Source organism: Pinus tabuliformis, chromosome 3_1 (assembly GCF_031772625.1).
Source record: "Pinus tabuliformis cultivar Carrire ecotype Pingquan chromosome 3_1, CPIR1, whole genome shotgun sequence".
NCBI lineage: Eukaryota > Viridiplantae > Streptophyta > Pinopsida > Pinales > Pinaceae > Pinus > Pinus tabuliformis.
Window position 1 is genome coordinate 445,497,854 of NC_142301.1, and position 27,601 is coordinate 445,525,454.

The following is a 27,601-nucleotide window of genomic DNA, read 5'->3' on the forward strand; positions in this document are numbered from 1 at the left end:
TGATGGAAAGGTACGTGCATGGAATAAGAACTTTAAAGATTCCTTTACTCTTGGGTTTAGGGTTGATGGTCTTTATCAAATTGGTGGAAGTCCTTTGGCAGCTTTGGCAAATGATACTTCTATTCAATGTGAGCTATGGCACCGAAGATTTGCTCACTTACATTACAAAGCCCTACCTAGCGTAAGGAAGATGGTTACTGAGATGTCCGAGTTTCATATGAATCATGAAGGAGTTTGCCAAGGTTGTGCAACTAGAAAGCATACAAAGGGACCATTCCCTTCTAGTGAAAGCAAGGCATCTTATATTCTTCAATTGGTCCATTCTGACATGGTTGGTCCTTTGCCCGTGACTTCATTAGGAGGATACTTATACTATGTGATATTTGTGGATGACTTCTCCCGCAAGACTTGGATTTATTTCCTAAAGAAGAAGGATGAATTATTTAAATGGTTTCATTTTTTCAAAGCCTTGGTGGAGAATCATATAGGAAAGAAGATCAAGACATTAATAACTGATAATGGAACCGAGTATGAATCTAATGAATTCAATGAATTTTGCAAAGAGGCGGGTATTAAGAGGGAGACAATCGTTCCATATAATCCACAACAAAATGGAGTTGCCGAGAGAAAGAATTGAACTATTATGGAAGCCACCCATGCCATGATTTATGATCAAGATCTACCGAAGTTTTTATGGGGAGAAGTTGCGAACATTGTTGTGTATGTTCAAAATAGGAGCCCTCATCAAAGCTTGGATTTCAAGACACCCGAAGAAGTCTTCACTGGTAAGAAACCTGATGTTGCTCATTTTAGAATCTTTGGTTGTCTTGTATATTTTCATGTACCAAAGGAGAAAAGGAACAAGTTGGAAGCCTCTGGGAAGAAAGGTGTATTTGTTGGATATAGTGAAGATTCAAAGGCATATTGAATTTATGTACCTAGTCAAAGGGATGTGGAAGTGAGTAGAGATGATACTATTGATGAAGGCACTACTCTCGGAAGAGTTAGGGATCTCCCTATCTCAAGGAAGGATGATGATGCTTGTTTTCGCTTAGATTGTACAGGCATTGCGACAACAACTCATGTCGGGGGCTATCACTTTGATCCCTGACCTCTCCGTTCTAGCTATCTCCCAACAACAAGCTATGGGGGGTAGTCGTTATGGAAAAGTGAAGGTGAAGGACAAGTTGACAACCAAGCAGTCCGAGAGACACGATTGAATGGCCTAGCTACTTGGTTAATGTGAAATTTTTATCTGTTGCAGTAACTGGAAATTGTCAGGCCAGGAGGTAACTCCACAAATGAAATTGTGTTTATTCATTTAGATTGTTAATAGTTATATACATGAGGGAGTGACTCTTGAGTTTCATCTCCCGATACATTCCTTTTCCATTATTTATTATTTACATTATTTACAATTGTTCACCCAACCCCCATGATTAGGTGTCAACATTCCCCCCCTTAATCTAAAGGGATGTTGGTGAGTCCAAGCATCCTTCTAAATCTTTCAAGCTTTTCTCTTCCAAGTGCTTTGGTGTAGATGTCTACAATCTACTTATTAGTGGAACAATGGCATAGATGGATTGTCTTGGCCTCAACATGATGTCAAATCAGATGGTATTTTGTATTGATGTGCTTCGTTCAATCAAGGAACTTTGGGTTCTTGGCCAACTTTATTGCAAAGGTGTTGTCAATCATGAGTGGAGTCGAATGTACATGTTTTACCTACAAATCTTCCAAAATTTTCCTGAGCCACACAATTTCTTTTGTTGCCTCAGCTGCTATCACATATTCTGCCCCTATTGTGGAATCTGCTGGAACTGATTGTTTGCATGATCTCCAGGAGACAGCTCCCGATCCAAGACTCATAGCATAACCAAAAGTAGATACCCTAGTTTCTTTGTCTCCATCGAAGTCTGAATTAGAGTATCCAATCAAGCTGAAGTCACCCACTTGTGTATACTTGAGTCCAAACTCTTGAGCTCCCTTCAACTACTTTAGAACTCTTTTTGCAATAGACCAATGTCCCTCAGAAGGCTTTTGCATAAACCTGGAGAGGATTCCAACAGCAAAAGAAATGTTTGGTCTAGTAGTAGTCAGGTAGTTGAGACTTCCTACAAGCTGTCTATACTTTGTTGCATCCACAAATTTTTTTCCTTCAATGGATGTGAGCTTTAAGTTTTGTTCCATTGGAGTGGTTAGAGGATTGCACTCAGCCATGCCAAATCTGTTCAACAAATCTCCAAACATACTTCTTTTGAGAAAGGAATATTGTTATGCTCTTGACCTGCGAGAAGATACCAGAATACCAAATATGCGAAGAAATATACGCAAAACACAGAACAATAAGAAATAACAGCATGTATTTTATTATTCAGAAAGGAAAGCAATGTTCACTTGCCTCTTCGAGGGGGCAACCTCCAATAGAGCTGGGCTCAAGTACAAAATAAGACACAACGCTCCTTAAGGGGAGTCTCTATCCTTTATATAGGATTCATACATGCAATACCATGGGTCAATACCATGGTTCTTATTAATACCATCTATTTAATACCATGGCCCATTTGCAACTAACTGTGGTCCCTTCTTTAAATGCTGGGTCAACCACTTACAATTATTAATATGGGCTTTATTGACTCTTTAACTAACTATAACTATGATTCGACCTTATTACATAAATAAGGGGGTTAGGGTTGGAACCTAACACATATAGACTTCGGATGTTGAGTTACTTCAATACCAAGATAGTAATGAACATACCCCAAATCAGTCATTTCAAATCCTTTCCTCAATTCCTTCTTTATGGATGCAATGTAGCTCTCATTGTTCCCTGTCATCAAAAGATCATCTACATATACCACAAGATATACAACTATTTTGCCAACTTTCTTGACAAACAAAGTTGCATCATCAAGATCATAATGTTTAAAATTAAGTTTCAGAAGATGCTCAGTTAACTTTTCATACCAGACTCGCGATGCTTGTTTGAGGCCATACAAGGATTTCCCAAGTTTGCATACTTTATGTTCCTGTCCTTTCACAGCAAATCCTTCAGACTGAGACATAAAAACATTCTCTTTTAGATCTCCATTTAAGAAAGCAATTTTTACATCTATTTGATGGACTTTCCAACCGTTCTGAGCTGCTAGGTCAAAGAGTGTCCGGATGCTAGCCCATTTTACTGTGGGGGCAAAAGTCTCCTCATAATCAACCCCTTCCTTCTGTGCAAAACCTTTTGCCACAAGCCTGACTTTGTGTTTGCATTAGCTTTATACTTGTTCTTGTAGACCCACTTGCAGCCAATTAGTTTTGTTCCCAATGGAGGATCAACCAGCTTCCAAGTGTCATTTTTTATCAAGGCATCATACTCCTTTTGCATCGCTTCTTTCCATTCATCATGAGAAGCAGCTTCTTTGAAGGAAGTTGGTTCAAAATATGTAGACAAATTCAATTCACAATCATAAGAAACATCCATATCAACAGGTGAATCAGAATCATCTACATCACCTGCATTTTGCCTGGTTGAATTTCTTGTTCATGTCTTTCCAACCTCATTAGGATGAACACTTTCAAGTGTCTTTGTCAGCCACTTTGGGGGACCTTTCTGAGATGGTTTAGGCTGCTCAGTTGATTGAGTTGGGACTGAATCAAGATTGAGTCTCCCAATTCTGTCAATCACATCACTCAAAGTATCATCAATGGTTGGAGTTTCATGCGGGGGAGAGAGTGCTTCAAAAGAAGATTCCATAGGTTGATCCAGTATAGGAATCCCCCCTTCAAGATGTGGAATCTGATTATCAAATTCTTGAAATGATTTTGCATTTGCAAATCTATCCAAGCGATCAAGTTGCCGCTCAACAACATTGTCAGCTTTGGAAGATTCAAGAAAGATTACATCTCTAGATACAACAAACTTTTTATTAACTTCATCATAGAGACAGTATGCTTTGGAGGTGTTTGAATACCCCAAGAAGATACACTTACAACTCCTTGCACCAAGTTTGTTTCTATGTACCTTTGGTATCAAGGCATAGCAGGTGGAACCAAAGACCCTGAGATGCTTTACCAAAGGAATGTGCCCATACCACATTTCATAAAGAGTCTTGTTTGTAATAGCATTAGATGGACATCTATTCTTTACATATACAACACATACAACTGCATCAGCCCAAAACATCAATTTTACATTCTTGAAAAACATCATGGAGTGCACCATATTTAAGATTGTCCTATTCATTCTTTCAGCTACTCCATTCTGTTGGGGATTACAAGGCACAGTTGTTGATGTTTGATCCCATGTTGGCGAAGATAGTTTTCAAATTCATTTTGAAGTGTATTCTTTTCTATTATCAGTGCGAATAGAGCCAATATGAGATTGTGCATCATTTTCAATCCATGTATGGAAGTTATTGAATGTTTGAAAAGCATCAGATTTGTTCTTCAATAAATAAACCCAACACATTCTGGTGTAATCATCAATAAATGTCATCATATATTTATTTCCATTTGTAGAAGGAACAGGCATTGGACCACATAAATCTGAATGAATGAGCTCATTCAAGTTTTCCATGTGCTCTTGAATCTGAATCATGAAAAGACTGTTTGCTGTGCCTTCCTAGAATGCAAGCATCACATTGCTTAAGTTTCCTAGAAATTGTAGGCAAACCAGTAACACCATTTTTCTTCAATAAGCGAAGGCTTACATAGTTCAAGTGTCCAAATCTAGCATGCCATAATATACTTGTTGGAAATGTACGAGAAATTTTGTGTACGAGCAGAGGTACCTTGCAGCTTGAGAAGCCTTTCTTCTTCTATCCCCGTCATGACAAGTGAGTGATCTGATGCTTTTCTCACCTCAACCTTGCCATCAAACATATGAATGGAGTGTCCTTGCTACGGATGTGGACTAAGGACAGAAAGTTTCTCCTGAGCTGTGGGAGATACAAAACATCATGCAGAAAAAAGTCTGGAAGACCAGGCAATTTGAGCCTGATTGTGCCAAGCCCTGATGGCTTGAGTTTTGATTTGTCTGTAAAGTATACTGCTCCATCAACATTGTCAGCAAATTCTTCAAAAAAATATCTTCTAAAAGTCATGTGGCAAGTTGAACCTGAATCAAGCAACCAATCATTTTTCCAAGAAGCAAATGAAGCATTAAACAAGTCTTCATTTACTCCAATATTACAATGTGCCACAACATAATGAGCGGATTCAGGTGCTTTACCTTTCTCTTTGTCATTAGTTTTACCTTTGGGTTGATCTCTTTCTTGCTCAATTCTGTCCCAAGGCAACTTGCATGTGGATGCATCATGTGATCCATCTCTATTGCAACGTATGCAATGCAAATATGACTTTTCTCCTTGAGAGTGTCTGGCCCCCTTGCCTCTGAAATTTCTTCTTCCTCTTCCTCTTCGACCACCTCTTCCTCTAAAAGAATCTTGAGCAAGATTAACCTCTTCATAAGACTGAGGAGTTTTCTTCTTCCCAAAAGCTTTCTCTCTCTCAGCAAATTTATTCACAAGGGAGTCAAAGGAAATTTCTTTGAGGTTTCCATTTGCTTGCAATGAATCAAGATAATTTGAGTAAGTGGGATAAAGTGCCTTGACAAAAGCTATCAGAGGAATGTCCAGTTCAACATTAGTGATTTTGATATCATGCATAATAGATTTTACTTCTGATGCAAGAGCAAGAGGATCATCATTTTGTAATTCAAGGCTGAACAATTTAATCATGAGTTGAACAACTTCAAGCGCAGAGTGTGAGTCATAGAGTTCCTTCAGTTTTTGTAAGGCTTCGAAATCATTTGAAAATGGCGAAATATGGCGACTCACCTCTTCATTTACGGATGCTGCAATCAAGGCATAAGCCTTGTTGTTCTTATTTTCCCAAATGGTGAATTCCTTGTCTGAGTTAGGCTTTTCTGGTTCTTTGTCTCCTTCTCCAACACACACTCCTTTCCACAGCTCATTAAAAATGAGAGTGTGTTTGATCTTGCGCGACCATTCTGGATAGTTCTCCTTGCCGATGAGAACCACTCCCACAATAGATATCAATGAATGCATTGTGAAATCTGTGTACAGTAAAAAAAATTGTACCTCTGCTCTTGCTGTGTAAAAAAGAATTGCACTATAGTAGCAATACTGTGAAAATATAATTCTGATATGTATATAACAGAGATATATTTGGGGAAGGTATAATATGGGAAGGGTATTATATGGGGGAGGGGTTATATAGGGGAAGGTAGTATATGGGGGAGGCATTACATGTGAAGGCAGAGTTACATAACAACGTGTGAGCAGTAATAGGACCAAGCGGTAATATGACCAAGCAGTGCTTGGAGGAGGCGGGTTCGAGCCTGGTGGAGCGGTGTGATACCACACCACAATACCGGGTATGGAAACCGGTGGGGAGAACACAGATAAAAACACTGTATTAGCTGAGATTTTGTGTATGCTTTTGTCAAACCTACGAATGCAGTGATATGTAAGAAACCACAAAAAAAAACGCAGCTACCATATAACTACCAAAAATGCAGCTATATAAACCAGGAGTTGGTAGACAAATCCACGCTCACGCACCAGAGTTATCACTGCACCGCACCACAGGTAATTCAATGTGTCGTTGCACTTCGTTCTTGCGATGATCTGCTGGATATTGGACCACGACTCCTCTGCTTCCTACCGGATATTGGACCACGGCTCCTCGGCTTGCTTTACATTCCAAGTCCTCTTGGGATCGAGCAACAACGCAGTGAATAAAACATAGTGCAATGGGATATTGTGCCGAACTGCCGGGAGCACATCTCAGCCGGTGATGAGCCCACTGAGGGCGGTTTAGGAGTATAACCGCAACGTTTGGGAGTATAACCAGATGGAGGACTGTGCGTGGAGCATTGTTCTCGACAGAGCAGAGCAGAGTCAAAGCAGAGTGTATGGCAGAAGCAAGGTCGATGCGTTTTGGAGCCGAGCAATGAATGGAAACAAAACCATGGCACGGGAATTGGGACTGTGCGTTGTGTACTATTTGGGGCCGACTGTGCAGCAAAGGGCCAAGCGGAATGGTATGCGCAGTGGGAGGACAGAGAAGTAATCTGGCCAGAGGACAGATGATAGAATAATGGCAGATATGACAGACTAGGAGTTACAAGGCAGAGAGGGAAGCCAAAAATGGCGTTGGCTCTAATACCATGTCAGGCCAGGAGTAACTCCTCAAATGAAATTGTGTTTATTCATTTAGATTGTTCATAGTTATATATATGAGGGAGTGACTCTTGATTTTCATCTCCCAATGACTTTCCTTTTCCATTATTTATTATTTACATTATTTACAATTGTTCACCCAATCCCGATGATTAGGTGTCAACAGAAATTATTCTTCTAACTGTAAATTTAATTATGCAATTTATTTGCTGATGCAAACAATGAATAAAATCACAACTGCAATTTTCACCATAAAAATACCGAGGAAAATAAAATACTGAAAACTGAGAAATTCAAAGCACACACACAAGAATTTTGACATATAGTTACTTTTGGACAATTGTCCCCCGGAAAAACCCAATGCAGGAAAATCAGTGCAACAGATGAGGGTTTTATTATTATTCTTTAGCAACAATTCTAAGTACAATAATTTAGATACTCAACTGGCAATCTAATATGACGAAAATACTGGCAAAATTAGTGTGAGAATTTTCTCTCACCCCACAACTAATTTTTGCCTCTGAAATTATCTCCCTAGCCTCTCTGTTGAGCCTCCTACATCACCCTTTGCGCAATGCTTACGCTATCCCTGTGGGGATTTTGGCCTTCCTTCCACATTTTTTGCTAAGAGGGAGTGTTGATTTTCTATAGCATCGAATGTCCTCTTGCCTCGAGATTTTGCGGAGAGGCTAAGACACATGCATTCTCCAATAACTAGAAATTCTTTGGGAAAATTCCACCTAGAGATGATTTAATTAAAATAATTAATCTTTTTAAATGGTTCCCTAAATCTAAATTTAGGAAATCTGATTAATTAAAGGGTATTAATTAAATTAGTTGTGAATCTTCTAGAAGAAGATGAGGATCAACTCCAAGTTAATCTTAGCCAATGATTATGTTTTAATCTTGGTCGTTGGAGCTCCAAAGAGAGATTATAAGAAGGAGCTCGATGTGGTTGGAGAAAGGCACTTGAGCATTTCGATTTTGCTAAAGAATCGATTTCCTGAGTAGCAGCTGTGAGTTGTTGGAAGTGATTCAGTAAAGTCGAAGCAATGAGAGAGGGGCAAGGATAGTAGCCTGGAGGAAGTTTTCCAGATCCAGGGAGTCCATAACAGAGAGACAACGTACTCCATAGAGAGGCTGACGCAGTGCAGGGAGGCAGCGTAGAGCTTTAGAGGGAGATTCTAATTTGTTGAGGAGAAGTCGAGTTCAGAGGCAGGAGCCAGAGTGGGAGCATGGGGAGCCAGAAGATCGATTTTCCAGAGCAGTAGCTGATTAACAGCAGCAGAGAGAAGCTTGTCCCAACAGGTTGATGCAAATCTGTGTAGTAGGACACAAAGGCAGCCCAAAGGCAGCGAGGGGCAACTCATCTTGAGCTAAGGTCAGTGTCAAATCACCAGTGGAAGTGAGATTTTTCTCACTAGACGTTTGTCAATTATTTTCTCTACATGGATTGATAGTTTTGAAGCATCCATAGTCTTGTACTCAGATTACTATTGCATAATAATAAAACCCACAACTGCTGCACTGGTTTTCCCACATTGGGTTTTTCCGGGGACATTGGTCCAAAAATAACTGTATAATGTGTGTGTATTTATTTTCTCTGCAATGTTGTATTTATTTTGTGTAGGTTGCAGTGTATATGTTTCGATATATGCCGTAGGAAACTGCAAAGAATTTGGTTGATTAAATTAACAAATAGAAGAAACATCATCAGTTTGTTGCAGTGGGAATCGGGTAATCGATTTTTCACACTATCGAGGTTCCACTAGAATTATATGGTGTGGGTTGGAGCTTTCATCAGTATAAAGCACAACTTGAGCGGTAACAATAACCACTAGAGTCTAGACACATAGCCTTAAAAAGCATGTTGAACATGCATAGAAAGCGAATATACCAAACTGTTTTCCACAAAAGCAATGTAAAAGATATTTACAAATTTCTAAGTGTCTAAAAAAATATTTTCCTTGTTTAAAAGTTATCTTCGATCTTGGAAGAAATGTGAAACTTATATACACGCTAGCTCAATTTTCTTGTCATATAGCACATACAAGTAATCATGCTTGAGCAATTGCTAAACTAAATGGCATAGAGGAAGATTAAGATCGTAGCATGAGGATCAAACCCCAAGATATAGAAATAGGACGTCTCTAGTAACATTATAGAATTACAAAATACTTGTATTCTTCATGTTTTTCTATGGCATAATCTTTACTGTGACTACAAGAAGTATTGATTGTGGTTTTACTACAAACAAGGAATAAGTTAAAACAAGTTCAAAGGAAATTCAAAACCTACCTTTGGTATAACAGTACAACAACTTTCTAGTTTTCTAATGGAGTTGTATTCAATTCAAATTTTTGTATTAGATCAATAAACTATACAAATTTTACAGCAAATTATATCTATAAATTAATCCATCTTTGTGCTAGAGAACACTAAGTTGTGTTTACCTGCAATGATCATGATATAACGACCAATCCATTGTCCCCTCAATCTCATAAAATCCCTACAATAACATATAAAATTTGTTAATTACAAATTAGCAACAAACAAAAAAACATCTATTTTTTTCCAATGGAAACCTCTAGCAAACTAAGGGGATGCTTCCCCACATTCATGCATGTCATCCCTAACAAACCTATAAACATTGTTAATTTTAGGTATGTTCTATGCTAGAGCAATTTATTTAATTTCTTTTCCATATTAGCATTCACATCAGCATAAAGTAAACTGCAGATAGAACATAAATATAAATCACAGAAGACAAGCCAAGACAAGAGGACACAAGATGTGGTGCAAGCCAGGGAAAAACCCCACAATGTGTGGGGAAACCCTTGATCAATTCTTCTATTATGTTCTTCAAGGTTCAGCAGAGAAAGAGAGAGAGAGAGAGAGATAGTACATTTACAACAGAAGTCAACATTTTGAATTATCTAGATCTAGCATAGATCATTTCTTATAACGATGAGATCAGTTGAAGACATTCTGCTTCAACTGATTCTCCAAGGTGACTCCTTCACCTATCATCGTTCTGCATCTCGTCCATTTGCTACACCTTACTGTGTAGCACCATCATGCTGCATCATGCATCATCATGCTGCTCATGATCTCACACAACACGCTGCCCATGCACATGCTGCCCATGATCTCATACAACACGCTGCCCATGATCTCATACATCATGCTGCCCTTGCATCATGTTGCCCATGATTTCATCTATCATGCTGCCCATGATCTCATACATCATGCTGCCCATGATCTCATCTATCATGTTGCCCATTCATCCTGCTGCCCATGATCTCATACATCATGCTGCCCTTACATCATGTCAATGGTACCCAATACTACACTGTAAAATCTGCACTGATGAAGGCTTACGATCACCCAATCAAGCCTCCAAATTTGCTCCCACAGGCTGCCCAACAATCTGATCCAAAACTGGTCAACTTCCTTGACCCAACACAAGGCACAAATTGCTGTTCCAATTTGTTTTCGCTGCTGTTCCTAACTGTGACTGGTTAGGGCATCCATATGCTGCAACAGCCCTTAACCAAGTCACCAAATAGCCTTCAAAAATTGCGGCCTACCCTTGTATAAGTCCTCTGCCTCCACGTTGTTGATTGGGGCTTAATCTAGCCCCAAAACAATTCCACGCAATGCCTTTTCAGTGGGGTTAGGGCCTGCGGCCTACCATAGGTGGCTTCCTGTACCCACGGCCTGCTGAAACACATAATATTCAAAACAGCCCAGAATTTGTCTCCTTTATTGTGGCCTTTCTGCTAGTTAATTTTCACTCCAAAACAGTCATAGGAGTAACCTAAAAGTCCCTTCTTCCTTCACTGGAAATGCCCTTACCTTGACTGCAGCTAGGGTAAGGCTAGATCAGCCTCTAGAAAAACGTATTCTCCTCTAGATCTCTCTGTCCACAAAACCCAAACACGTGGAGAGAGATCACAAGAGATGTGTCTACAAATGTCTTCAAGTCCTCTTCTATTTATACTGAAAATGAAGAGGTTGAATAAACATGACATTTGGGCTTCTAGAGCCTACATAAGATGCTGGTCGGCTTGATAATAATTCCATAATCAAAATAATTCATATCTCCATAAATACTTATCGGAATCAGATGATCTTTAGATCAATCCTACACCTCTCGACGAGAGGGATCCAATAAAAATATCAGCTGCCATAAATAAGATGACCCACATGGAGTTTGGCCCTAGTTGCCAATTTTAACACTCCCTCTCAACTAGGGAGAACTCCATCCGCCGATCCATATGCCCGGCTATACTATCTCTGCCATAAGTGCCCTGCACTGCTCTGCTCAGCTCTGCTGGCTCTGCTCTGCTCTGTTGGCTTTGTTGGCTCTGTTCTGCTCTGCTCAGCTCTGCTGGCTCTGCTAGCTTTGCTCTGCTCTGCTCAGCTCTGCTGGCTCTTCTCTGCTTTGCTTAGCTCTGCTCAGCTCTGCTAGCTTTGCTCTGCTCTGCTCAACTTAGCTCTGCTGACTCTGCTGGCTTTGCTCAGCTGCTCAGCTCTACTCAGCTTTGTTGGCTCTGCTCAGCTCTGTTGGCTCTACTCTGCTCTGCTCAACTTAGCTCTACTGAACCATGAAGAAGAAGAATTGATCGAGAATGAGTCATACCATTCTCCACCGACCCGAAGTCAGTCTCAGAGTGCGTACCACTGGTCCCAGACTAGTCTCAACCGACACAAAGTTAGCATCACAGTGGGTACCACTCCTACCACTGGTCCCTGACCAGTATCATCAGTCTCAGAGTGTGTACCACTGGTCCCAGTCCAGTCTCAACCGACCCGAAGTTAGCGTCATAGTATGTACCACTCTCACTAGTCCCAGACCAGTCCTCCACTGACCCGAAGTCAGTCTCATAGTATGTACCACTCTCACTAATCCCAGACCAGTCCTGCACTGACACGAAGTCAGTCTCAGAGTATGTACCACTAGTCCCAGACCAGTCTCAACCGACCCGAAGTCAGCATCATGGTAGGTACAACTCCTCCAACTGGTCCCAGACCAGTATCATTGATCCCAAATCAATGAAGGTCATCCTAGTATAGGGAGTACGGTAGATACAGCGATGCGTCCATCGGTACCACTAGCGTCCCTATCCTCATTTCCCTGCTCATTGATCAGATGAGAGGTACTTCCCATGAGTCCCAGACTGCATGGGTAGGATGCCTCGACAGGAGAACTAATCAATCCTGTCCTCACAGGAGAACTAATCATCCTGCTACACAATTGCCATGGAGAACACATCATCCAGGCTTCACAGGAGAGCTAATCATCCTGCTACATAATCGTCATGGAGAACACATCATCCAGACCTCACAGGAGAACTAATCATCCTGCTACACAATCGCCATATCCTCATTTCCCTGCTCATTGATCAGATGAGAGATACTTCCCATGAGTCCCAGACTGCATGGGTAGGATGCCTCGACAGGAGAACTAATCAATCCTGTCCTCACAGGAGAACTAATCATCCTGCTACACAATTGCCATGGAGAACACATCATCCAGGCTTCACAGGAGAGCTAATCATCCTGCTACATAATCGTCATGGAGAACACATCATCCAGGCCTCACAAGAGAGCTAATCATCCTTCTACATAATCGTCATGGAGAACACATCATCCAGACCTCACAGGAGAACTAATCATCCTGCTACACAATCGCCATGGAGAACACATCATCCAAGCCTCACAGGAGAGCTAATCATCCTGCTACATAATCGTCATGGAGAACACATCATCCAGACCTCACAGGAGAACTAATCATCCTGCTACACAATCGTCATGGAAAACACATCATCCAGACCTCACAGGAGAACTAATCATACTGCTACACAGGAGAGCGAATCATCCTATCCCACAAGAGAGCGAATCATCTTGTCCCACAAGAGAGCGAATCATCTTGTTCACAGGAGAGTGAATCATCCTGTCCACGAGAGAGCGAATCATCCTGTCCCACAAGAGAGCGAATCATCTTGTCCCAGTGCACACCACCAAGGGAGGGTGAGTCACCCTGTGGTCGTATGTTGCTCCAGTAAGAACCTCAAGCCCCCAGAGCTCCCAGAGCTCAATGTATGCAACATGCAAGACTCTTTTACAAAGGTCTCTCGACGACTCCAAGTCGTTCAGGAAAATCACAAATTTGATCTTTCCCCAGGGCTCTGACAAAGTGTAGTGACCTGTATATCATCTCAGTGCGATGGAGCCTCCTTGCTCATCGACTTACCATATTCCAGATAAGGCAGTATCTGATGTCTATCTGCTGGAGCAATCATCGAATACGAGATTCCTCTATAATCGAATCCCACTTCTGGTTGTCACAAAGAATCACAATGTTATTCATCATGTGTACAATCAGCTCACTTAAGAGCTTCCACAACCAGGCAGCTTCATACGAGGTCATACTCGTAGTTATGTATCCGGTCTCGGCGGTGCTTATAACAACTGACTTCTGCTTCCTGTTCATCCATGATATTGAAGCAGAATCCAAAGAGAAACAACACTAAGAAGTGCTCCAGTGATCCTCCACACTGCCTGCCCAATTAGCGTTCGAATAATCATGCAGTTTCATATTTCCGGCAGTGTATTTCAATCCATGAGAGATTGTGCCCTGAAGACATCTCAGAAGATTCTTGGCACCAATCCAGTGAGGCTCAACCAAATATGAGCTCACCATGCTAACTGCAAACATATGTCCAGAATCCAACTCCCTCTTACTTCTGCAAGTGAGAGGGTCTGTAAGGTGCTGGTATGAGAGGTCTATCATCCACAGCCTTTGGATGGTTTGGATTCGTTTCATTCCTAGTGAATCTCAGTTTTATCAGACAACTATCAATCCTCTCATACTATGTCTGAGGTGTTTAGCTTCAAGCCATAGAGGGCTTTCTTCCACTTGCATATGTGAGGTTCCTGATTATCAATCTCAAACTCCTCAGGTTGTTCCATACCTATGGACTTGCTACATGAGGGGAATGGTCCCCTTGTAAGATTTTCCTTCGGTACGTCTCAGACATGTACTTTCATGCTCCTTTTGAATTCAGGCTTCCCTGTCACCATCTGACTCACAGAACTCCGGTGCTATATGTCAATGGACATGGTCCCCAGTGGACTTCCTGCAATTTGATACAACCCTGAACTCAAAAACATCTTTGAAAATTCTATTTCCAAACATGTACCTTTCCATCGATGAGTGCCACCTTTGACTTCCATTTCTGAGATGGACACCAGGTTCTTCTTGCGATTAGGTACATAAAAGTGATTCTGGGGTTCCTTGCTTTCTTTGAAGAGTCGACCATTTCCTTGATGACCTGCATTACCAGTCATTCTCTGGAATGATTGTTATCTTCATCAAGAGATGTGTCTCTGCCATTCGGACACTCCTTCGCATAACGACCGAACTTATTGCAACCAAGGCATCCGCCTTTCCTTCCACCCTTAGATCCGAACTTCCCAATGAAGTGATCTTTAGATGGGCCATCAGAAACTTCCGCTACACCATTCTGATAATATGCTCTGCTTCGACTTCACCCTTTGTGAACTTAGAAGAGAGATGTGGAACCCATTGATCCTTTTGTCTTGTCCCTATTGTCTTTGGTGATTGCTCTTTCACTCTTGCTTGGGCATTGTCTTCACCTCAGCTCTGATACCATGTTAATTTTAGGTATGTTCTATGCTAGAGCAATTTATTTAATTTCTTTTCCATATTAGCAATCACATCAGCATAAAGTAAACTGCAGATAGAACATAAATATAAACCGCAGAAGACAAGCCAAGACAAGAGGACACAAGATGTGCTGCAAGCCACGGAAAAACCCCACAATGTCTGGGGAAACCCTTGATCAATTCTTCTTTTATGTTCTTCAAGGTTCAGCAGAGAAAAAGAGAGAGAGAGAGATAGTACATTTACAACAGAAGTCAACATTTTGACTTATCTAGATCTAGCATAGATCATTTCTTATAACGATGAGATCAGTTAAAGACATTCTGCTTCAACTGATTCTCCAAGGTGACTCCTTCACCTATCATCGTTCTGCATCTCGTCCATTTGCTGCACCTTACAGTGTAGCACCATCATGCTACATCATGCATCATCATGTTGCTCATGATCTCATACATCATGCTGCCCTTGCATCATGTTGCCCATGATCTCATCTATCATGCTGCCCATGATCTCATACATTTTGCTGCCCATTCATCATGTTGCCCATGATCTCATACATCATGTTGCCCATTCATCATGCTACCCATTATCTCATACATCATGCTGCCCTTACATCATGTCAATGGTACCCAATACTACACTGTAAAATCTGCACTGATGAAGGCTTACAATCACCCAATCAAGCCTCCAAATTTGCTCCCACAGGCTACCCAACAATCTGATCCAAAACTAGTCAACTTCCTTGACCCAACACAAGGCACAAATTGCCGTTCCAATATATTTTCGTTGTTGTTCCTAACTGTGACTGGTTAGGGCATCCATATGCTGCAACAACCCTTAACCAAGTCACCAAACAGCCTTCAAAAACTGCGGCCTACCCTTGTATAAGTCCTCTGCCTCCACGTTGTTGATTAGGGCTTAATCTAGCCCCAAAACAGTTCCACGCAATGCCTTTTCAGTAGGGTTAGGGCCTGCGGCCTACCACAGGTGGCTTCCTGTACCCACGGCCTGCTTAAACACATAATATTCAAAACAACCCAGAATTTGTCTCCTTTATTGTGGCCTTTCTGCTGGTTAATTTTCACTCCAAAACAGTCATAGGAGTGACCTAAACGTCCCTTCTTCCTTCACTGGAAATGCCCTTACTTTGACTGCAGCTAGGGTAAGGCTAGATCAACCTCTAGAACAATGTATTCTCCTCTAGATCTCTCTGTCCACAAAACCCAAACACATGGAGAGAGATCACAAGAGATGTGTCTCCAAATGTCTTCAAGTCCTCTTCTATTTATACTAAAAATGAAGAGATTGAATAAACATGACGTTTGGGCTTCTAGAGCCTACATAAGATGCTGGTCGACTTGATAATAATTCCATAATCAAAATAAATTCATATCTCCATAAATACTTATCGGAATCGGATGATCTTTAGATCAATCCGAGAGGGATCCAATAAAAATATCAGCTGCCATAAATAAGATGACCCACATGGAGTTTGGCCCAAATTGTCAATTTTAACAAACATAAACTAGTGCACCTCACCTAGAGGGATTCAAACCAGGTACTCATTGGCACAAAACTAGACCAAATAACACCTATGACAACTAGTTAAGCTAACCCCTTGGGTTAAATCATTCTCTTACTTAGATTAAGTATGCAATATAACAATTCAGAATTATAAACTTAGGATCACAATGTATCTTACTTGCCACACCGAAAATGAATAAAATGTTGTACTATTACAAGATTCTTTACAAATGTACTACAAGTTTTGCGCTATAACATTTCCAAATACTATTAGAAGAAATCACTTGATTTCTAATTACTAATGTTTGTGATGAGCAAGGCATTCATCTTTCTACCAAATTGTGCATTTTACAACATTAGAATGAATTTCATCAAGAACAAAGTTGTTATGTCCCGCCTCATAAGGTAATGAAGGCCTTTAAGGGTCAATTAGAATGAAGGTTAATATATGTATCACGGCTAATTAATATAAGATGGTCTAGCTATTAATAAAGGCCAAATATGTTAATTATTAAATAAGGTCCACTAATGTTGGATTAAGGTAAGGGTAGCAAGGGTATCTATAAAAAAAGATGTAATCCTTCTCATGTGATAATCAAATATCTTGTATATGTGCATCGACACTGTACTAGAAGTTTCCCCCTCGAAATGTTTATGAGAGTTTCCCCATCTCTTCAATAGGATAGATAATACAATTCATTTGTATTACATTGTTGGCATTTGAGTGTTGTTGATATCTCATGTGATTTAGGTTTAAATGATTCAAGGGCACACTTTATATTTTAACAAATCATATCAACATGGCACTTTAGGGAAGTGGAAGATAATACTTTTTTTTTGGGAAGGGGGAGGGGGGCTGTCGGGAGCAAGTAACCAAGCAGTGATATTTTCTCTTTGTTAGGTAACCAAATTGCAATTGCACCTTTCATGTCATTTCCAAACTGGTGTCACAGTAGCAATTTTAGGCAATATTGTTAATTTTAGGTATGTTCTATGCTTAGAGCAATTTATTTCAATTTTCACAGTTAGCTCCATATCTTTTCCAGATTAGCAATCACATCAGCATTAAAGTAAACTGCAGAATAAACATAAACATAAATCGCAGAAGACAAGCCAAGACAAGAGGACACAAGATGTGGCGCTAGCCAGGGACAAACCCCAATGTGGGGAAACCCTTGATCAATTCTTCTTATATGTTCTTCAATAGTTCAGCAGAGAGAGAGAGATAGTACGTTTACAACAGAAGTCAACACTTTGACTTATCTAGATAAGAGCTTAGATCATCTCTAAGAAGATGATACATGACATTAGTTGAAGACATGCTGCTTTAACTAATTCTCCAAGGTGACTCCTTCACCTATCGTTGTGCTGCATTTCGTCATCACGCTGCACCTCACTGCGCTGCACCATGCTGCACCCATCATCACTATGCTGCATCTCATCACGCTTCATTAATCATTACTGTACCCATCACTGTACTGCATTATGTGCCATTGCTGCACCATGTTGCCATCTTGACCTATGTGTTGGTTGCACCTTGCTTGCTTGTTGTCCCTAGCATGCTTTTTGTCCTTAGCATGCTTGTTGTTGCAAGCTAGTTGTCCCTTGCATGCTAGCTGTAATATTGCATGCTTGGTGTATTTGTTGCTAAGTACCATACAACTGTCCCAATGTTAGTTAGTTGTCCCAATGTTAGTTAGATGTCCCTTGCATGCTGCCCTCCTTCAGAGACAGATGCTCTGGTTATTTCGGCAATTCCCAGCAATTTCGGCTATTCCTCGCAGTTCCAGTTGTTCCTGGCAGTTCAGTCCCTGCAGTTCCGGTTTTTCCGGTAGTTCCGGCTTTTCTGGCAATTCCGGCTTTTCTAGCAGTTCCAGCTTTTTCGGCAGTTCCGGCTTTTCTGGCAGTTCTGGCATTTCGGACATTTCCAGCTTTTTCAGCTTTTCGAGCAACATAGAGCTTATTCTCCCATGATTGGATTTAGATCTAGGGCATGTTATCTAGGGCAGCGTATACCCTAGGGCACTCCCTCTAGCTCTCATCTTCATCAAACCCAAAACAGGATGAAGTGAGATCACAAGAGTAAGTGTGTGTGTGACAAATGACTTCAAGCCCTCTTCTATTTATACTAAAACATAGAGGTTGAATACACATGACTGTTGGGCTTCTGAGCCTACATAAGTTGCTGGCCGACTTGACAATTTGTCCATAATCAAAATAATTCATATTTTCATAAATACTTATAGGAATCAGATGATCTTTAGATCAATCCTACCCCTCTCGATGAGAGGGATCCAAGAAAAATATCACCTGCCATAAATAAGATGACCCACATGGAGTTTGGTCCTAGTTGCCAATTTAACACTCCCTCTCAACTAGGGAGAACTCCATCCGCCTATCCATATGTCCGACTGTACTATCTTTGCCATCAATGCCCTGCACTGCTCTGCTCTGCTGAACCATGAAGAAGAAGAATTGATCGAGAATGTCTCATACCATTCTCTATTGACCCGAAGTCAATTTCATCTGAAGAGAGTGTGTCACATCACTCTTACTGACCCGAAGTCAATTTTATTGATCCCAGATCAATCTCACAAGAGAGTGTCTCAAACCACTCATACTGATCCCAGATCAGTTTCATTGATCCCAGATCAATGGAGGTCATCCTAGCATAGGGAGTACGGTAGATACAACGATGCGTCTATTGATAGAACTACTATGGTCCCTATCCTCATTTCCCTGCTCATTGATCAGATGAGAGGTACTTCCCATGAGTCCCAGTCTATGAGAGGTACTTCCCATGAGTCCCAGACTGCATGGGTAGGATGCCTCAACAGGAGAACGAATCATCCTGTCAGTGGATGCCACGGAGAACGAATCATCTTGGCCCACAGTCGCCACGGAGAACGAATCATCCTGACCCACAGGAGAATGAATCATCCTGTTCCACAGTCGCCATGGAGAACGAATCATCCTGTTCCACAGTCGCCACAGAGAACGAATCATCCTGTTCCACAGTCGCCACAGAGAACGAATCATCCTGTTCCACAGTCGCCACGGAGAACGAATCATCCTGGCCCACAGGAGAACGAATCATCCTGTTCCACAGTCGCCACGGAGAACGAATCATCTTGGCCCACAGGAGAACGAATCATCTTGTTCCACAATTGCCACGAAGAATGAATCATCCTGGCCCACAAGAGAACGAATCATCCTCTTCCACAATCGCCACGGAGAACGAATCATCCTGGCCCACAGGAGAATGAATCATCCTGTTCCATAGCGCACCACCAGGGGAGGGTGAGTCGCCCTATGGTCGTATGTTGCTCCAGTAAGTACCCCAAGCCCCCCAGAGCTCCCAGAGCTCAATGCATGCAACATGCAGGACCCTTATAAGAAGGTCTCCCAATGACTCCAAGTCGTTGAGGAAAGTTACAGATTTGACCTTTCCCTGGGGCCTTGACAAAAAATGTCTGCAACCTGTACATCAGTCTCAATGTGATGGAGCCTCCTCGCTCATCGACTTACCATATCCTAGATAAGGCAGTATCTGATGTCTATCTGTTGGAGCAATCATCAAATACGGGATTCCTCAATAATCGAATCCCACCTCTAGTTGTCACAAAGAATCACAGTGGTATTCATCATGTGTACAAACAGCTCACTTAAGAGCTTCTGCAACCATGCAGCTTCACACGAGATCATACTCATAGCTGTGTATTCAGTCTCAGCAGTGCTTATAGCAACCGATTTCTGCTTCCTGCTCATCCATGATATCGAAGCAGAATCCAAAGAGAACCAGCACTGAGAAGTGCTCTAGTGATCCTCCACACTGCCTGCCGACTCAGCATTCGAATAATCATGCAGTTTTATATTTCCGATAGTGTATCTCAATCCATGAGAGATTGTGCCCCGAAGATATCTCAGAAGATTCTTGGCACCAATCTAGTGAGGCTCAACCAAATATGAGCTCACCATGCTAACTGCAAAACATATGTCCGAACAGAAGTTCACCAAGAACATCAACACGAATGAGTTTATGAAACTCAGAGGCATTTCACAAATCTGGTCCAACATCACTACCATATAACTTCTGAAAGTTAAGATCCTCGAGGTAGTCACAGGCTTGCAGTTTATCATTCCACATCCGGAATCCAACTCCCTCTTACTTCTGCAAATGAGAGGGTCTGCACCTGTCAGAAATAGGTCGTCCTCATAAGGTACTGGTATGAGAAGTCTATCATCCACAACCTTTGGGTAATGGTTTGGATCAGTTTCACTCCTAGTGAATCTCAGCTTCATCTAACAACTATCAATCTTCTCATACTATGTCGGGGGTGTTTTGCTTCAAGCCATAGAGGGCTTTCTTCCACCTGTATACATGAGATTCCCGATCATGAATCTCAAACTCCTTGGGTTGTTCCAATCCTGTGGACCTACTACATGAGGGGAATGGTACCCTTATAAGATTTTCCTTTGGTACATCTCAGACATGTACCTTCATGCTCTACTTGAATTCAGACATCCCTATCACCATTTGACTCACATCAGGTAGGGCCCCATAGGTAGACCTCCAGTGTTATAGATGCGATATGTCAATTGACATGATCCCCAATGGACCATCCTGCAACTTGATACAAATTACCAACCCTGAAACCATGAGAAAAAGCATCTTTGAAAATTATATTTTTTTAACACGTACCTTTCCATCGATGAATGCCACCTTGAAACCTTTGACTTCCATTTCCGAGATGGACACCATGTTCTTCTTGCGATCAGGGACATAAAAGAGATTCTGTAAATGAATTGAGTTACCCTCATTCAATTGAGGGATAACATTCCCTACACCCTTTCAGGGATAGGTGGCATCGGCTCCAAGTATAATCCCACGATTGTTTCCATCTCTACCAAATTAGAAAGTGCACCCATCTATCCAATGAAGTGCCTTGAAGCACTACAATCAATAAGCCAGATTCCCAAAGAATCTGAAGGAGAGGGCCAATACAAGATAACGCTTCTTTATCTTATGAAACAACATTTGATTCTTCATACCTGGGGTTCCTTGCTTTCTTTGAAGAGTCGACCATTTCCTTGATGACCTACATTACCTGCCATTCCTTTGATCATTGAAGATGTCCCTCGAATGATTGTTATCTTCATCAAGAGATGTGTCTCTGCCATTCAGACACTCCTTCGCATAATGGTCGAACTTATTGCAACCAAGGCATCTGCCTTTCCTTCCACCCTTAGATCCGAACTTCCCAATGAAGTGATCTTTAGGTAGGCCATCAGAAACTTCCGTTGCACCATTCTGATAATATTCTCTGCTTCGACTTCACCCTCGGTGAATTTGAAGAGGGATGAGGAATCCACTGATCCTTTTGTCCTTTCCAAACTGTCTTCGGTGATTGCTCTTTCACTCTTGCTTGGGCATTGTCTTCACCTTACCTCTGATACCATGTTAATTTTAGGTATGTTCTATGCTTAGAGCAATTTATTTCAATTTTCACAGTTAGCTCCATATCTTTTCCAGATTAGCAATCACATCAACATTAAAGTAAACTGCGGAATAAACATAAACATAAATCGCAGAAGACACGCCAAGACAAGAGGACACAAGATGTGGTGCTAGCCAGGGACAAACCCCAATGTGGGGAAACCCTTGATCAATTCTTCTTATATGTTCTTCAATAGTTCAACACAGAGAGAGAGAGAGAGATAGTACGTTTACAACAGAAGTCAACACTTTGACTTATCAAGTTAAGAGCTTAGATCAACTCTAAGAAGATGGTACATGAGATCAGTTGAAGACATGTTGCTTCAACTAATTCTCCAACGTGACTCCTTCACCTATCGTTGTGTTGCATTTTGTCATCACGCTGCACCTCACTGCGCTGCACCCATCATCACCATGCTGCATCTCATCACGCTTCATTAATCATGACTGTACCCATCACTGTACTGCGTTATGTGCCATTGTTGCACCTTACTTGCTTGTTGTCCCTTGCTTGCTTGTTGTCCCTAGCATGCTTGTTATTGCATGCTAGTTGTCCCTTGCATGCTAGCTGTAACATTGCATGCTTGGTGTATTTGTTGCTAAGTACCATACAACTATCCCAATGTTAGTTAGTTGTCCCTTGCATGCTGCTCTCCTTCGGAGACAGATGTTCCGGCTGTTTCGGCAGTTCCCAGCAGTTCCGGCTGTTCCCGACAGTTTCGGTTGTTCCTGCAGTTCCGGTGATCCCGGCAGTTCCAGCTTTTCCAGCAGTTCCGACAGTTCCAGCTTTTCTGGCAGTTCCGGCTTTTCCGGTTTTTTTGGCAGTTCCGGCTTTTCCAGCAGTTCCGGCTTTTCCAGCAATTCCGGCAGTTCTGACTTTTCCGGCAGTTCCAGCTTTTCCAGCAGTTCTGGCTTTTCTGGCCGTTCCGACTTTTTTGGCATTTCCGGCTTTTTCGGCTTTTCCGTCTTTTCGAGCAACGTAGAGCTTATTCTCCCATGACAGCATTTAGATCTAGGGCATGTTATCTACGGCAGCATATAACTTAGGGCACTCCCTCTAGCTCTCATCTTCATCAAACCCAAAACAGGATGAAGTGAGATCACAAGAGTGAGTGTGTGTGTGACAAATGACTTCAAGTCCTCTTCTATTTATACTAAAACGTAGAGGTTGAATAGACATGACTGTTGGGCTTCTGAGCCTACATAAGTTGCTGGCCGACTTGACAATTTGTCCATAATCAAAATAAATTCATATCTTCATAAATACTTATCGGAATCGGATGATCTTTAGATCAATCCTACACCTCTCGATGAGAGGGATCCAAGAAAAATATCAGCTGCCATAAATAAGATGACCCACATGGAGTTTGGCCCTAGTTGCCAATTTTAACAAATATTAAGGGAGATATGCCTCTAAATGTTGACCTTCCAAATTTGCTATTACTTTTGTTCAAAACCAAAGCCCTATCCTCTCACACAATTTTCTCTCTACTTGCGAACTAGATTGAAGTCACACTGATGCCATAAGAAGCAAATTTTAATGTCATTTCTAGTTTGGGGCTTGTTACACCTCAAATTGCATGAGGTTTCACATTGGGATTTTCATCACCTTAATGAAGATTTGTTGGTAGTACCTTTCAAGCTTTGGACCAACTTGGGGAATACATCTTCATGGAGCCCCTTCTCTTCATGGCATTGGATTGTTTGGTAGAGGTAATATTACCCACCAAAAGTAGGTACCCCTAGGAGAGCCTTTCTCCTATTCATCTTCTTCTAGCCGACAGCCAGCAACCCCTAAGAGCCACCTTGTAGACGATGTGATGTGCAACTTTGTCTCTGCTCCTAACAGTTTTATGATTCCTCGCCCATCTGTCTGTGAAAATTCTATCACTGCAACATCTGATTTACTTTGCCTACTTATTTTCAATAAGTTATTTATGAAATTCCTTCAATAAACATTAAAATAAATTCTGCTGCAGATATCACACCATAATAAAGAAACAAACACATGCAAAAGAATCAACACATCGACACAGATATTTTGGACAACAATCCTCGGAAAAAACCAATGTGGGAAAATCGGTGCAGCAAGGGAGGATTTTGTTATTCAGCAATTCTCTAGTAGAACCGGGTGCCAAACTGGCTTAACCAACAAAGAGAAAAATTCTCCAGCACTTCTACCAGTCCCAGCGTCAGCCTAGCTGACCTCTACGTAGCTCCCAGACACTGTGCGTCAACCCCTGCTTGTCTGCGTCAACCCTCGGCCTCTCTGCGTCACCCACGTAGGCCATCTAGTGACTGCGCAGTCTCCTGCTGCCTCAACGTCTGCTTAAAAGGCCCTGCGTCTGCCTCTCCTGCCTTTGCGTTGATCTTCTGTTGCTGATCCTGACTCTCTGCTCCGTACTTGTTGCCTCCTGCTATTCTACAGACCACTAGTTCGAATTTCTCAGCTAACCCCGCTCCAGAAATCGAACTGACTGGTCTCCCTCAGCGTGTTCTCCAACTGACCCTCAAACCTCTTATTATACTTTTCTCGTTGGTCCATCAACGGCCGAGATTAAGTCCCTAATCAATGGTTAAGATTAGGTCTGGCTTGATCCATGACTTTTGGACCATTCTAACTCAGTTTTATATTAATTCACATTAATATTTTATTTTCCCTAAGTTTAGACTTAGGGACTCCATTAAAAATATTAATTATTTTAATATCTTCCAAACTGGTTAGATTCTGCCCAAACCATTTCTGGGTCTTGGAGATCTCATGTGCTTTAGCCTCTCCACCAATTTTCGTGGCTAGAGCACATCCGATGCTACCCCAAATCAACACTCCCTCTTAGCGAGGACTGTGCTCTAGTAATACTCCTCACTGAGTATCACCTTGATCATCCGGCATCGGTCCTTGTGCTGATGCTAAGCCTCGCTGCCCAATATCCTCTGCACTGCTACATCCTATACTGCTGCCCATGGCTCTGCTACTGCCACTACTGCATCTGTACGGCAACTCCCTCTACATCCATGTTGCTACTGGTCCTTTTCTCCCAACACTGCATCCGCACTGCAACTCCCTCTGCATCCGTGCTGCTATCACCCCCATTTCTGCTACTGAAATGGGTTCTTTATCATCCCCATCTTTTCCCTGAAGTAATCAAACTTTGTCCTTCCAAGGGCCTTGGTGAGGATGTCCGCCACTTGTTCTCCTGTAGGAGTGTAGCTCAACTATGCAGAGCTGCAGCTCCTCGTTGGACACAGTCTCTGACAAAGTGACACCGAATATCAATATGCTTTGACCGATCATGAAACACTGGATTCTCAGAGAGCTTGATGCAACTCTAATTATCACGCATGGTCCTGGTTGCCTCCATTTTCCTTCTGAATAGGTTCACAAGCAGTTTTCTAAGCCATATGGCCTCACATGAAGTTGTGCTTGCCGCCATATATTCTGCCTCAAATGAGCTCAGAGCCACGGACTTCCGTTTCCTACTACACCAGGAAGTCATTATCCAATGTTGACACAGTACCCAGAGGTACTTTTCTGATCCACTAAACTTCCTGCCCAATCTCCATCAGTGAATCCACTCAATCTGATATCCTTACCCCTGGTGTACAAGAGTCCATAATCGACCGTTCCCTGTAAATACCTGAGAACGTGTTTGGTTGTTGCCCAGTGTGCCCTCTTTGGTTCCACCATGAACTCACTGAGGGTGTTGACAACGTAGCAAATATCTGGCCTGGTATTGACCAGATACATCAGGGACCCTATGAGCTGCCTGTATAGGGTGGGATCAACATCCTTGTCTTCTGATGCATCAATATTTTTCTAGTTGGTGCTCATTGGAGTAGCCATGGGTCTATAGTCCTCCATCCTGAACCTTTTCAAGATTTTTGTAGCATACCTCCCTTGCCCAAGCAAGATCTCTCCCTTCTGCTGCCAAACTTCCAACCCTAGGAAGTAATGCATTAGTCCCAAATCCTTCATATGGAATTTTGTGGCTAGATTCTTCTTGCAGTACCCAATGAGCCTGGATCATCCTGTTAGAAAGAGATCATCCACATACAATAGTAAGATTAGCAGCTCATTCTCTACAGCCAGATAGTAGAGATTCGGATGCGCGTCGCTCTTGAAAAATCCCATCTTCTGCAAGTAGCCATCGATTCGGCCATACCATGCTCTAGGTGCCTATCTCAACCCATACAAGGCTTTCTTCAATCTGCATACATGAGACTTCTTCTCATGTGTCTCAAATCCCTCTGTTTGTTCAATCTATACCTCTTCTTCTATTAACCCGTTCAGAAAAATTGTTTTGACATCCATCTAATGAATCTCCCACCCCATCTGAGTTGCAAGAGATATCACTGTCCTAATAGATGTATACCTGGCTACCGGGGCGAAAGTCTCCTCATAGTCAATTCCTTCCTTTTGCGCATACCCCTTAGCCACAAACCTGGCCTTGTATTTTTCAACACTGCCGTCTACAGCGTATTTGATCTTGTAGATCCATCTCAAACCTACTACTGATCTGTCTTGAGGCCTTCGCACTACCTCCCAGACATCGTTCACCATTATGGAGTTGTACTCCTCAACCATCGCATCTAGCCAAACCTGATGTTGAGCTGCCTCTTGGAAATTGGTAGGCTCCCCATCCTGAGCTACTAATGCCTGATATCTATCTCGTTGTTTTCGCTCCCTCTTATTGTTTCTTGGAGCATCGATGAAGTCCTTTGCATCTCGCAAAATCTGACGAAGTTCCCTGCTAGTTCTTCCTCTGCCAGCAGGTGCCTCTGTTAGCTCCTCCTCATCCTGTGAATCTCCTTGATCCGAGGAAGAATTCTTTACTTCTATTGGTTGAAGAGGTTTAACCAATGGCTCTTCTTTTGACTACTCCTTAGAAGGCATCTCACGAGATTTTCTGAAAGCCCTGTCCTCCATGAACTTTACATCTCATCAAACCACTACTTTCCTGCTCCCTGGAAGATAGATTATGTATGCCTTAGTGTTCTGTAATATGTCGTTCAGGTATATTCCCCCCAAAACCCCAGTAACTTCAACCAAATACGTACAAATGATATAATAACCAGGAAACTCAAAATGATAAAAATAACAGTGGTGCAATATATAATAATATAAACGTGCAATATAAGCAGATACTCAAGAAATGCAAAGAGAAATGTTAAGCCATTTTATTATACTGAGCAATAGAATGAGTACAGAAGGTGATCAGAAAGATGGCACCTCGACTTGCACAAGGCAAGTGAAGAAATACACTCAGAATAGCAAAGGAATGACCTCTCTCAGAACTGCATGGAAGCTGTTGGAGAACTGTCGTGCCGCTGCTGCTGCTGGAAATCAAATGTGGATTTGGGGTTGTTCCCCTCCTCGGAAAATGTTGAAACTCTGGAATCGGACTCTACTCAAGAAACCCAGAAAAACCCAGAAAGCTTTCCTGGAATAGCCGAACCCCAAAAATCACCCCCTTGAGGTTCTGTGCGGTCCCTCAATGCTCTGCGCTGCCACTAAATGAAACCCTCCAGAAATCTGCCTAAAACCTCTGCCAAAACTCTCCAATATGCAAGGGTTGATCCCCTGCTCAATCTCCCAGCACAAATCCTACTGCAAACCCTCAATCCAGAACTCCTGCCAGAAAGAACTGCATCATCCCTCTCAGTGCTGCGCAGTCCTCCAAAGTGCTC

General features: G+C 41.9%; 1 protein-coding gene across 3 annotated transcripts in view; it reads right to left on the reverse strand.

Annotated features, from left to right (window-relative positions):
* The window catches only part of SDG38 (SET domain protein 38), a 280,788-nt gene that overhangs the window by 106,975 nt on the left and 146,212 nt on the right, over positions 1 to 27,601 (reverse strand). For all 3 annotated transcript variants that reach the window (XM_089411435.1, XM_089411434.1, XM_089411436.1), the window contains one exon: positions 9,653 to 9,708. In XM_089411435.1, coding sequence (XP_089267561.1) covers positions 9,653 to 9,708 — 56 coding nt within the window. The remainder of the gene's footprint in view (positions 1 to 9,652; positions 9,709 to 27,601) is intronic.